At 38.4% G+C, this 13,829-nt stretch overlaps 1 protein-coding gene across 8 annotated transcripts in view; it reads right to left on the reverse strand.

The window, feature by feature from the left end:
- The window catches only part of BTRC (beta-transducin repeat containing E3 ubiquitin protein ligase), a 219,764-nt gene that overhangs the window by 72,130 nt on the left and 133,805 nt on the right, over positions 1–13,829 (reverse strand). For all 8 annotated transcript variants that reach the window (XM_017851814.1, XM_017851812.1, XM_017851808.1 and 5 more), the window contains one exon: positions 9,627–9,716. In XM_017851814.1, coding sequence (XP_017707303.1) covers positions 9,627–9,716 — 90 coding nt within the window. The remainder of the gene's footprint in view (positions 1–9,626; positions 9,717–13,829) is intronic.

A 13,829-nucleotide genomic window follows, 5' to 3' on the forward strand; every position in this document is an offset into this window, starting at 1 on the left:
TAAAAGGTTCAAAAGGAAAGCTCAGGTTTCACAAGCTTTGTAAGTGATCTTTTTACACCATATGACTAAGAACATATTTATTCATGGAGAGCTTATGAACCTAGGCTTTTGAAACTGTCAAACTATAAAATCCATAAAAGCCACAAAATCCATACAAGTATTAAGAATAAAATCTCTCTTTCAGATTAAGGAATGCAGAAAAGGATCTGCAAAATAATAACAAGTGGACTTTAAATATTAATATATACAGTAGGATCAGTCTATTAAAGAGTTATCTGGGTTGCTTTTATTTCTTGATTCTGGGAAAGAAAAAAAAAAGAGTTGTCTGGGGGAGTCCTAGATACTATTTGGTATTACATCACTGATTCTAAAATGTTGGTACATACAAGTCTAAATGAATGTTTTCAGGAAAATCTCACTATCTAGTCAAAACAAAACATGACAAAAAATCAGATTTCTGTTCTAACAGAATCCTAAGTTTTTTCAGGGAAGAGGGTAGGGCGATGGTACTAGGGGGAAATGAGGTACTTTTGTTCAGTGGGTTTCACATAGAGGAATAATATTAGAGACTTAAGTTTCTGTAAATGCAGTATCTTAGCCCCGAAAGCCTAGAGAGTTATACATATTATGATACATATAATCTACATTAGTTATAAATATTGTGAAAAAAAGTCCTATGAGAAAAGATCACCTTATACCTAACCTAAATATTTCACACTAACTTTAGGCTCTTTCCTACCAATTCTGTACTCAGGTGGGTACTTGGTAACCAGCTTTTGCATATTAGTACTTCAAATAAATGCCTAAGTTAATTATTAATATCAAGAAAAAAGTATTTTGTGTATCTTTGGAAGATATTTGAATTCATTTACATAGCCTGTAACATATTACTTGTTTTTATAGTAAGCCACTAAGTCTAAAATATAAAGACTAACACACTGCAAATCATGATGGCCTCATATACTTTCCCAAAGTTAAAGCCTTCCAAAAAGGTCTAGGAAACAGAAGCTGATTTGGTTCAGAAAATTTTGCTTATTTATGTCTTCTATAACCTTATACCCTTTGATTAACAAGGTTACAATTTTAGTATATTTGAGCTTTGAATGGATGAATCAGCCTTTACTCTCAGTTAATGCCTAGATTTTCTCCCTCTTCCTCCTATAAACACCTTACTTGATTTTCAGTTCTCAGTTACATAAATTGAAATAACACAGCCCAACACTGAGAAGTCAATAGCATAGGTAATAGAAAAACAACACAGCAAATTTTTAATAAACAGAATCAGGAAGGGAATATAATTTAAATATACCATAGCTAGCTGCCTGGATTTTGCTCCTCTTTTAAATAACCCAAAGTGACAGAAATGCTCCAAACCAGAAAACTGTCACGTTACTTGCAAGGAAAACTTTATTTTTTATTTTTTTATTTTTATTTTATTTTTTTTTTGAGACGGAGTCTTGCTCTGTCGCCTAGGCTGGAGTGCAGTGGAGTCTCAGCTCACTGCAAGCTCCGCCTCCCGGGTTTACGCCATTCTCCTGCTTCAGTCTCCCGAGTAGCTGGGACTACAGGCGCCCGCCACCTCGCCCAGCTAGTTTTTTGTATTTTTTTAGTAGAGACGGGGTTTCACCGGGTTAGCCAGGATGGTCTCGATCTCCTGACCTTGTGATCCGCCCATCTCGGCCTCCCAAAGTGCTGGGATTACAGGCTTGAGCCACTGCGCCCGGCGCAAGGAAAACTTTAAATTGGAGTGATGAGGAGAGAGGAGGCTAACAAGGCAGAACTTTAAAAAATATAATTCCTCTGGTTACCTAATTTTTAGAAAAATCAAACTTAAAACCCAGAGTACAATGCCAAAGAAAGTATGCTGGTAATCAAAATCATAAATGACCCCTGATAGAATTATAATCTATAGACTATTAATATATCAACCAAATTTCTGGCATTACTTTGGAAAGCAGGCAGTATTTCTTAAGCCTGCAACCAGCTCTAGAATGGAAAGATAATGCCTGTACACAGCAAGAAAAAAGTAACATAAAACACAGATTTTTTTTTTCTTTCCTTTTCAGAAACTGTGCCTGACATTGTGCTGCTGCGGTGCTGCCTTCATCATTCCCTCTGTTTCCACTCTTGCTAATTAAAAGGATGATCACAGAACAATGTTCTTCTCATTAATTTCAGTGTTCCGATTGGGCAGGATCCCTGCTTACTCCACCTGATCTTTTCACACTGTTGAAGTTAATGTGACAGGAGTCCGAAGATGGATTACCTGCTGCCATATTGCCCATCGCCTCCAATCAGGAGCTATCTGTGTAAACTGATTGTTCTAATTTGCTCTCATTATTTTTACAATATCAGGAGAAAATAACGCACACAGCTCACTGTCAAAGCCATGAAAATCAGCCATTAGTTAAACCCAGACACTGAGTGACTTTATTAGAGGCACTGCAGTTTATTGATATAGCTCCAGTCAAAGAAGGCTGCATTTGCTTCAGCAGAAGGAAATGTTTATACTGCAAGTAAGTATTTATTGTGGTAATACCCACAACAACAGGACATTATGAAAAATCCTGTTCTTCATATAGTTGGTTTTGACACAAATTATACAGCAATGAAGAAATGGGTTGGCATAAGAAAGTAGGTAACATTTAATAAACATTCAGTAGCATGAAAATCTATTAACTCAAATCGATAAACATGCTTCACCTCCTATACCTTATATAATAAGAAACCCTATTCTGTGACTACAAATGCTAATCTATTAATAAGGGTGACTTTATTTTGCCCCATATAACAACAAACATTTTTTCCAAAACAGAAATTTTATTACTTAGGAATCAAAATTATTTCTATAATGATCACACAAGTATAAATTTAAATGATACTATGTTCTTACAAAATGTAACATTTCAATAAGATTATTAATCTTACTATCATAGATAGTCACAATATATTTCAGAATGAGAAAATAGTGCAGCTAAGCAAACAAGCTGAGATTTAAACCCTTCAGTAAGTGACAGTTTCTTAAAGCAGAAGTCAGAACTCCACAGAAAGGTCTGATATTCAGTGAGATAATATCTTTACAAGATTTGTCCTGGTCATAAAGAATATATATTTTCATGTTGTAAAGAAAATGCTAACTCCAGAAGAAAACAGATTTAAACTTGGCATTTCTAGGCTTGCCTTGAGTATGAACATTTTATAAAAATGTTAGCTAAATGCTGCCTGAACAGCATTTTAGGGGGCTGGAGATGAAGGTATAAATAACAGAAACTGATGCCTTTTAAATAAAGGAATTTAATTCACACACTCTTTCCCCCACCTCCCCTCTTTAGTATTAGGAGGAAACATGGCTTCCTCCTGCTTTTTTTCTACACTAAGATTCCTAGGTAATGTGAAGGCAAGAGTATGCCCTTCTTGCTGTTCCCCTTTTAATGCCCCCCCCCCTTTTTTTTCCCTGAGAAACGTGTGCCACGCTTTTCTCCTTAAAATTCCTGCACTAAAAGACTGCACCATACTGCACTCCGCAAAACGTGCTGATGGCGCCAATTACAAGCCCCCAGCCGAATGCTCCAGCCCCCACCATTCGGGCAGATTTATGCGGACTCTTGCCGACGTTATTACAAGTCAGAGTTTATTGGGAAATTGTTACATTATGCGGAGTGTCTAACAAATTGCTTATGCTGCTATAATTGGATTACAACAGCCGCTTGCTCCCACCGGTAAGATTAGGCAAGTAGGACTCCTGCCGATCTCTGAGCGTTAGCAGTAATTTTATTTGCCTTGCCTCTCTCTTTCCTAACAACATGCCTCTCTCCCTGCCAGCTGTCTGCTGAAAAGGCACAGGCTTGTTCCTTGGCCCTAACAATGCAATTACAGCCCTGCAGATCGCACTGTTTGTGCATTAAGTACAGAGCCAAAACGAGGCGAATTGATCGTTTGACTTTTGGAGAAGCCATGTGATCTCTCTGTGCTGATGATCCGACATGCATCAGCAGGCAATACTGCAGTCAATTCTTGACGAAGAACTTTCTTCTTTCAACCATCTTTTCCCCAACCTCTCCTTTTTCACTGAGGAAGATACTGACTAGGCTCATCTCATGCTAATCTAGATCAATCCACAAAGACAAGCTCGAGCTTATTGGCTCCCTGGCTAGATAGAAATGTGAATATGTTCTAGCATCTTGAAGTGCCTCAGTCAGATATATCAGCGGTTCCCAACAGCTGAAGCGCTGCTATTAAAAAAAAAAAAAAAAAAAAAGGTTCATAAAGAGTTCACTGAAGAAATTTACAGAAACATGGCAGTTCAAAAGAACTACAGAAAGTTTTAGATTTGTAAAATAAAACTGCCTTGGAATGGCTTTGTTATAAGCTGTCTATATTCTGTCTATTCAAGGGCCATCCAGAATCAGCACTAAAACCTGGGTCCTGCCTTTCTCAGCAGATCTGCTCTGCTGGAAGATGCTGGTGGCCAACGTGCATAATCAATGTGGCTGGACTTCAGGCTTAAAAACAGCCAGTCTGATGCCCACTCGGGGCAAAGTTTTAAACACATTTTGTTGACAGCTTTCAGTTTCTTGTTTCTTTTTCTTGTATGTTCAACAATGAGTGCCGGTAGCAAGAAGACTGCACAAGCGATTACTCTCATTTTAGGGCATAATTCATAAAGACTCTGGGCTGGGGTCTGGACTTTTTTTAAATCTCTTTTTGGTTGAAAATGGTTTAAATTTTACCAACTTTAGACCAAGATTCCTGGTTACACTTTCCTCAACCAATGGCATATGCTACTTAGGGTTTCTGAAGCTGATTACACAACAAATGTGCAGTCAATCTGCTGATCCGTTTTGGTGCCCCATGTCTGTATTCTTCTTAAACGGCACGCACATCTAGAAGAAAATGTATTCTTACATCCTTAATCTGCCAAACACACAAACTCTTGTCTATAAGAGGTGTCCCGGCTTCTCTTATTAATGCAAAGTGAACTTGGAAAAGTCATTTAACTGTGAATTTCTCTGTAACCCAATTAACACATTAAGCTCATATGAATATTAAGATTTTTAAAAAGAATATTACATCTGAAGTTCATTCCTATCTTTTTGATAGAGCAATAAGCCCAGTGTGTAACATGTTATACTCCAGAGTTTTTCCAACCACATCGGCCTCAATGACATGGTTATATTTTAGTATGCTCTCCGTAAAGCTAATGTTTCGACCTGACAGAGGCGCCTGTGTGAAGAACGGACCATCTGACATGCTACTTGTGGAACGGTATATTAAAGAAGCCTGTTAACATGTAGTTTAAAACTCAAAAGAAACTCTGAACAGCTGAAATGCCTTATAAATAGCACAGACCCAGAGGAAGTGCAAACGTCTGCATTGTGAATTGTAGATCTTAATTACCGACAATGGCTGGTACAGCAAGTAGCACAGAAAAAAAGTGAAACAGTTGCACTGTTCATGGTTGGCAATAATTCTTCAGGAAAATATTTACTATCAATCAGTTATGAGAAAAGGGACTCTGTGCTCGTAAAACAGCACGTTGCTTCTCATACCAGGACCATTTTGCTTCAGCATAATCTGAATTTAAACAGCTTGTTTCCTGCGGATATAATTTTGGAAATAAATAAAACAAGTCTTCTATCAAAATCTGGAGTGAGTGGAAAGGAACATCACATTTTTCTGTCTCAGTCAGTTTCAAACAGATTATTAGTCGCAAATAAAAAAACAGTGACAACAACCAACAACTAAAATACAGAACATCCACAAAGGACTACTGAAGGGGTTTATTTTCCAAACATAAAGAGGAAAAACTTCTCTTATCTGGGCCAGGAATCTGGATAGATGTATTCAAACAATTCAATTTTAACTGCATGTGTTTGTGTATCTGTTTGTGGGTATGGGTAAGGGTAAATTAGGAAAAAAACCTAAGACCAAAATTTGCAGTAATGGTTTAATAAAGCCAATAGCAAGATAACATAAAAAAGTAATGCCTTTCGGCCTTCCAGTTAGTTTTCTTTACCAATTAAAAAAAATTATGAAGGTTGACAATTAATAAGCACAATGTAATTATGGATTTTAAAGACTAAGTTGACAGTTAATAATGACTGTCCATCTAAAGCTACAATAAACACAGAGCTCATCATGCTCCAAACACAAATCTCATGAAACACAGGGCCATAACCAGGAGAAAGAATTCTGAAAAAAAAAAAAAAAGGTATCTCAATGCTTCCAAATGTTACTTGGATTAAGTTATAGTGATAAAATAGACCCTCTTTCATTTTTAGTTTTAAATTTTTTCTTAGGTCTGTTTCTTCAAATTAAAGATTAACAAGATTATTGCCAATTTAGGGTGGTTGTAATTTGTTTTATAGCTTTGTTTTCTTGTATTCTACAGAGGACTAATGGGTACTCTTCGTAAAGACCTATTGTAAGACTGTGATATTTCTGGCAAAGAGTTACAATCAAGGTATTATAGGGGTCCAAACAGAATACCATTGGTGCTTTTAGGGAAATAAATGGTATTAATGTCTTCTCTAAAACTTACATGAACCGTACTCAATAATAAGGTTTTGGACTATACTTAGTATCTCTAGCCAAGCCAAAGTCACTCTTTGAACTAGAGAACAAAAACGGCTGATATCGCTATACTATAGTTGTTCTCACATGGAAATGGTTTAAGCCACAATGGAGTATAATCTGAATCAACAACAGACACTTGTACCAAGTTGAGAAAACACTGTAGCCATATCAATGTAGCAGATGAAACTATTCAGTTAAGGACTAAAGGTGAAGAACAGGAAATAGGGACAAGCTTGCAGACCAACAAAATAATGACAAGTCATTCCATTCAAAGGTCAAGCAATAAATGAGGCCAACAGAAACAGTTAGGGATCATGAGACACACAAAACACATGTAAATAAAAAAGAAAAAACTTGGCCGGGCGCAGTGGCTCACACCTGTAATCCCAGCACTTTGGGAGGCTGAGGCGGGCAGATCACCTGAGTTCAAAAGCTCGAGACCAGCCTGGCCAACGTGGTGAAACCCTGTTTCTACTAAAAAATACAAAAATTAGCTGGGTGTGGTAACACGCTTCTGTAATCCTAGCCACTCAGGAGGCTCAGGCAGGCGAATGGCTTGAACCCAGGAGATGGAGGTTGTAGTGAGCTGAAATGGCACCACTGTACTCCAGCCTGGGCAACACAGTGAGACTCCATCTCAAAAAAAATGAACCAGTGATTTAACTGGGTTCCAATAGGAAATGATAGACATCATTATTAAATTAGATTATTTAAGAGGACGATGAAAGGTTATGGGTGTCAGAATAATGTTAAAATAAGCAACAATGCAATGAGAAGGTCACCACCTGGGAGCAAGTAAAACAGACTGATGAGCAGCAATGAGCAAACTTACTTTCTCACTCAAGACCCAAGAGCATGGAAGAGATTACATCATTGTGCTAGAGGGCAGAAGGTTCCCAACCATGTACCACCAAAGCAGAGGGTGGGAGAAAAAAAACAAAAACAAAAAAATCCACATCATATAGACACACACCAACCTATTTAGATTAGAGATCCTGGCTTACAAAGTATGGAGAAAACAAAAGGAACAGATGCTCACTTGGCCAGCTCTCAATGAAACTCATTAAAATCATCACCCTGTCCTTGGATTGGTGCTCATGCTAAAATTTTACCTTATTTAGCCAGAAGTCACCCACTTGTGATGAAACTAAGAGCAGCATGGCCAAAAAAAAAAAAAAAAAAGAATATTTTTATTTTTAAAGGCCCAAATAACTGTGTACTCCTCTGTTTCCATGCACAAAAGCAGGATATAAAGGAGACTCGGGCTGAGTGCAGTGGCTCACGCTTGTAATCCCAACTCGTTGGCAGGTCTGGGGGATCACTTGAGGCCGGGAGTTCGAGACCAGCCTAGGCAATACAGCAACACCTCATCTCTACAAAACAAAACAAAACACCTCTAAAAAACCAAAAACCAAAAATTAGCTGGGTGTGGTGGCATGCGACCGTGTTCTCAGCTACTTGGGAGGCTGAGGCTGGAAGATCAGGGCTTGAGCCCAGGAGGTAAAGGCTGCATTGGGCTAGGATTGTGCCATTGCACACTACCCTGGGCGACAGAGCAAGACCCTGTCTCTAAAAATAAAATAAAACAAAACAAAATAGAGTCAATTAGCACTTGTTAGTTGTGACTAAATGACTGAAAAAATAAAAATGTAATTTATAATAATTACATTTTGTAGCAAATTAACATATTTGAATTTAAGAGACATTTAACTGATGAACTCTACCTTTTTAAACTATAATTTGAAATAAATTCTGATATTTCTTATATGTATGATTTCAATGGTTATATTTTGTGTGATATATTTCCAGTTGATAGAGCAGGCCCAGAGACTATTAAATGTTTTAAGAAAAAATAAACAAAAACTCTGCTTTTGCTATGTTCTGAATGTTTGTATTCTCCCAAATTCATGAAGGCAGACCCCTTGTAAATGGGATTAGTGCCCTTAAAAAAGAGACCTCATATATCTAGCTAGTCTCTTCTATCATGTGAGGATGCAGTGAGAAGGCACCATCTATGAAGCAGAGAGTAAGCCCTCACCAGACACTGAATCTGCTAATGCTCTGATCTTGGACTTCTCAGCCCCTATAAGAAAAAAATTAGTTTTGTTTATAAGCCACCCAGCTTACAGTATTTTTGTTATAGCAGCCCACATGGACTAAGACAACTGTCCTTAGATTTCTGTAGCAAAGGATAGCAACTACATGATACCAGTCCTGGCTCTAATAATAACAGTAAGGAACTGAGGGCCTGGGTCTACAATAAAATAGGTTAAACTAAAATAGTTGCAATTGGGAATGTTGTAACAGTAACAAATCTATGAATAGATATAAAGGCAATATTTTTGCAGATAATTCAAGTAAAAGAAACAAAGTCCATACTTAATAGTACTTATTCCTAAAATAAAATGTCTGACACTTGAATTTAAGTCAAAGTTCCTTAGGAATGACAGATATTTGGAAAATGTGAGTTATGATAGATATAAAAAGCATCAGATCTCTAATATTTAAGATAAATTTTACATCTAGGCTATAGACATGACATATATACATGAAAAAGAGGTAGCCCATAGACATGACTAAACATACTTGTCCATGTGGATCAAGATCATCAAAAGCAGTATTTCTAACATTAGCCACTCAATAAATAACAACAGTGATATAATAATTGGGTTGCCTACAGCATATTTCACAATCCTTGCAATGTGATGTACTCTATACATAACTGCATTTAAAAACCATAAACTTATCAAAACAATTGTACATTATCTTATACAAATCTTACTGATATGTGATAATCTACAACTAGTGTCAAGAAACAAATGTGAATCAGTCTAAAGTGTGACCAGAATTCATAAGCAAAAGATTCTGTTGCAATTAAGAGGTGGAGAATCTAACTTGCAATCTGTTCTAGATAAAATGATGCCTGTTTATATTTTTTTCTTAAATATATAATCCTGTAATAGTCCTTAAGCAATACTGGGTAAAGATGTCTACAGATATGGTACTGTTATGGTGTGGTATAATATACATTGATGAGCAATATTACTTACTTTGGCCACACAATTCTCAGTCTTCATAGCAGTGCTTGCTAAACATACTGTTTCTTGGTTTAAGCAGAGTCTGGCACAGCTGTTGTACGTCTGTAAAAAGAATTTGTTGGAAACAGGTTTTTAAAATATTGAAATACTGCCATATACTGTTTTCATATTCTGCTCTATTTCTCAAGTCAAAACACAAATAGATTTTATCTATAAATTAAGACTTATGGGAACTGAGAGGTAAGTTAGAAAAGGAGGAGGGCAAAGATAGAGCCCACAAAAGCCACTGATGTGCCCATGAACAAGTATGTAAGCAGCAGTGGCTTCACTGTATTAACGATTAACGGAAGGTGAGGGTACTGATTATATAGCATTTTAAAATGCAAATTTGAAGAGCTCAGTTCTGTTTAAAACAACAGTTACTGTTCTAAGAAAAGATTTATTTTTGTTGTGTTTCCTTTTAAATTCTCAAAACGATCAAGATCTGAAAGAAGTTAGAGGGCATGTTTCTTCCCCCCACGTCCCCTTCCCCCCAGGAGATGAAGTCTTGCCCTGTCGCCCAGGCTGGGGTGCAGTGGCGTGATCTTGGCTCACTGTAACCTCCACCTCCGGGGTTCAAGCGATTCTCCTGCCTCAGCCTCCTGCAGAGGACATGTTTCTTTCTCTCTTTTTTTTTTTTTTGAGATAGGGTCTTACTCTGTCACACCAGCTGAAGTACAGCAGTGAGATCTTGGCTCACTGCAATCTACGCCTCTGGGACTCAAGTGATCCTCTGGAGTAGGTGGGGGACTATAGGTGCATGCCACCACGCCCAGCTAATTTTTTGTATTTTTTTGTAGGGACGGGGTTTTGCCATGTTGCCGAAGCTGGTCTTGAACTCCTGAGCTCAAGTGATCCTCCTGCCTCAGGCTTCTAATGTGCTGGGATTACAGGGATGAGCCATCGTGTTCAGCTGACATGTTTCTTATTCAGAACAATAAATGAAAAAATTTCAAACTATCCAGAAAAGAAAAGATTTTAAAACAAATCATGAAATATTTTAAAAGAATATCAGTACAAGCTTTGACTTTTGGCTTTAAAAAGAAAAAAGAAACCAAAATTGAAAGAACACTAAGGCCGGGCGCGGTGGCTCAAGCCTGTAATCCCAGCACTTTGGGAGGTATCCAGCCACTCTTGGGGAGGCGAGACGGGCGGATCACGAGGTCAGGAGATCGAGACGATCCTGGCTAACAACGGTGAAACCCCCAATCTCTACTAAAAATCAAAACTATACCAAAAAATAGCCGGGCCGATGTGGCGGGCACCTGTATCCCAGTTACTCGGGAGGCTGAGGCAGGAGAATGGCGTAAACCCCGGGAGGCAGAGCTTGCAAGTGAGCCTTTTGAGATCTGGCCACTGCACTCCAGCTGGGGCCGACAGAGCAAGCACTCCGTCTCAAAAAAGAAAGAAAGAAAGAAAGAAAGAACACTGAGAAAAAGATAAATCAACATTTACCTACATCTTTTTTTAAATTTTTTTTTGAGATGGAGTCTTGCCTTGTTGCCAAGGCTGGAGTGCAGTGGCACAATCTCAGCTCACTACAAACTCTGCCTCCCAGGTTCAAGCGATTCTCCTGCCTCAGTCTCCCGAGTAGCTGGGCTTACAGGCGCCCGCCACCATGCCCAGCTAATTTTTTGTATTTTTAGTAGAGATGGGGTTTCATCACGTTGGTCAGGCTGGTCTTGAACTCCTGACCTCAGGTGACCCACCCACCTTGGCCTCCCAAAGTGCTGGGATTACAGGCATGAGCAGCCTCACTGGGCCTATCTAGACCTTAGAAGTTATCCCTTAAGTACATCTGGTAATGTTCAGGAGATAAAATAGAAAAATCAGGCCAGCTGCGGTGGCTCACGCCTGTAAGCCTCACTTTGGGAAGCCAAGGAGGGAAGATGCCACCCTGGGCATCTTGGGCAATGTGGTGAAACCCTGTCTCTACTAAAATACAAAAAATTAGCCGGGCATGGTGGTGGGTACCTGTAGTTCCAGCTACTCAGGAAGCTGAGGCAGGAGAATCGCTTGAGCCCAGGAGATGGAGGTTGTAGTGAGCCGAGATCACGCCACTGCACTCCAGCCTGGGCAACAGAGCAAGACACTGTCTCTAAATAAAATAGGAAAAATCATAGGAAATGGATTTTAAAAATTGGTGGTAACTGGGCATGGTGGCTCACGCCTGTGATCCCAGCACTTTGGTACGCCGAGGCAGGGGAATCACTTGAGCCTAGGAGTTTGAGATCAGCTCGAGCAACAGAGCGAGGCCCCATCCTTACCAAAAACAAAACAAAACATTGGTAAAACTATAGTTACACTTCATGAAAAGCAAACTTATTAGTCATTACTGGACAATGTATTAATAGAAATGTTTCCTTTTAGTCTTAAGTTTTTACTGATGGTATAAATCATGTTTATCAAACTTTAGTGTGCATCAAAATCATCTGGAAGGAGGGCTTGTTAAAACACAGATCTCAGTGGGGCCCGGTGGCTAACACCTGTAATCCCAGCACTTTGGGAGGTGAAGGCAGGTGGATCACTTGAGATCAGAAGTTTGAGACCAGCCTGGCCAACATGGTGAAACCCCGTCTCTACTAAAGAAACCAAAAAAAAAAATTTAGCCAGACATGGTGCCGCGTGCCTGTAATCCAGCTACTCAGGAGGCTGAGGCAGAAGAATCATTTGAACCTGGGAAGCAGAGGCTGCAGTGAGCCGAGATTGCGCCACTGCACTCCAGCGTGGGTGACAGAGCAAGACTCTGTCTCAAAACAAAATGAAACAAAACAAACATAGATTGCTAGGTTCCATCCCCAGAGCTTCTGAATATTTGCATTTTTAATAAGGCCCCAGTTTACATTAGTGCTGCTGATCCAGCAACACTCTTCGGGAACCATTGCTATAAATGTTTGTGTTGGATTTAAGAAGAAAAACCTTAAGACACACTTAAAACCAACAGTAAGAAAGAATTCAATTTTTTAACATTTTGAGATAATTTTAGATTTATGGAACAAGTACAAAAATAGTAAAGGTCAAGAACAGTGGCTCATGCCTATAATACCAGCACTTTGGGAGGTAGAGGCAGGAGGGTTACTTGAAACCAGGAGTTCCATACAAGCCCACATTTCTATTTAAAAAAAAAAAACAACGAACTGGGCGTGGCAGCACAGGTCTGTAGTCCTGGCTACTCGGGAGGACTGACTGAGCCTGGGAGTTGAAGACTGCGGGGAGCTATGATTATGCCACTGTACTTTAGCCTGGGCAACAAATCAAGATACCATCTCTTTAAAAAAAGAAAAAATAAATATTTCTTATATACTCGTCACCCAGGTTACCCATATGTTAATGTCTTACATAATCACAGAACATTTATCAAAACTAAGAAATTAACTTGGTACTATATAAAGTACAGAACTTAACTCAGGTTTCACGTTTTTCCACTAATGCCCTTTTTCTGTTCAGCATCTAATCTAGGATTCCACATTGCATTTATTTGTCATGTCTCTTAGGGCTCCTCTTATTTTGAACAATCCCTCAGTCTTTCCTTGTCTTTCACGACTGATACTGCTAAACAGCACTGATCAGTTAATCTACAGACTGTGCCTCAAGTTGGGTTTGTCTGATGTTTTCTCATGATCAGACTGAGGTTATTTTGGAGAAAGATACTTTAGAGGTGATGTGCCCTTCTCACTGCATCAAATCAGAAGGTATGTTGATATTTCTGGTGATGTTAGCCTTGATTATATAGCTAAGGACATGTCTGCCAAGATTCTCCAGTATAAACATTATTTTTCCCTTAGGAATTACTGAATACATATATATATATATATATATATGGCAAAATACTTTGAGACTATGCAAATATTCTGTTTCTACTTGAATCTCAGCTTCTAATTTTAGCATCCATTGTAGAATCATGCCTATGGTAATTTTTACTGTGTATTCTAATAGTGAATTTATTATTTTTGTCTTTCCTTCCACATTTATTAACTGGAATTCTTCTGTGAGGAAAAGCTGTGATTTCACTCCTCATTTGTTTATTTACTCATTTGTTTATTTATATCAGCATGAACAGATATTTTAAAGAATCTGATTTTGATCAACTATTATTCTTTGGAAAGAAAATACATAAAATTTAAGAAAAAATGGGGAAAATAGTAGAGATATATAACTCTCCATCGATACTATACA

Source organism: Rhinopithecus bieti, unplaced genomic scaffold (assembly GCF_001698545.2).
Source record: "Rhinopithecus bieti isolate Rb0 unplaced genomic scaffold, ASM169854v2 scaffold_31787, whole genome shotgun sequence".
Taxonomy (NCBI): Eukaryota; Metazoa; Chordata; class Mammalia; order Primates; family Cercopithecidae; genus Rhinopithecus; species Rhinopithecus bieti.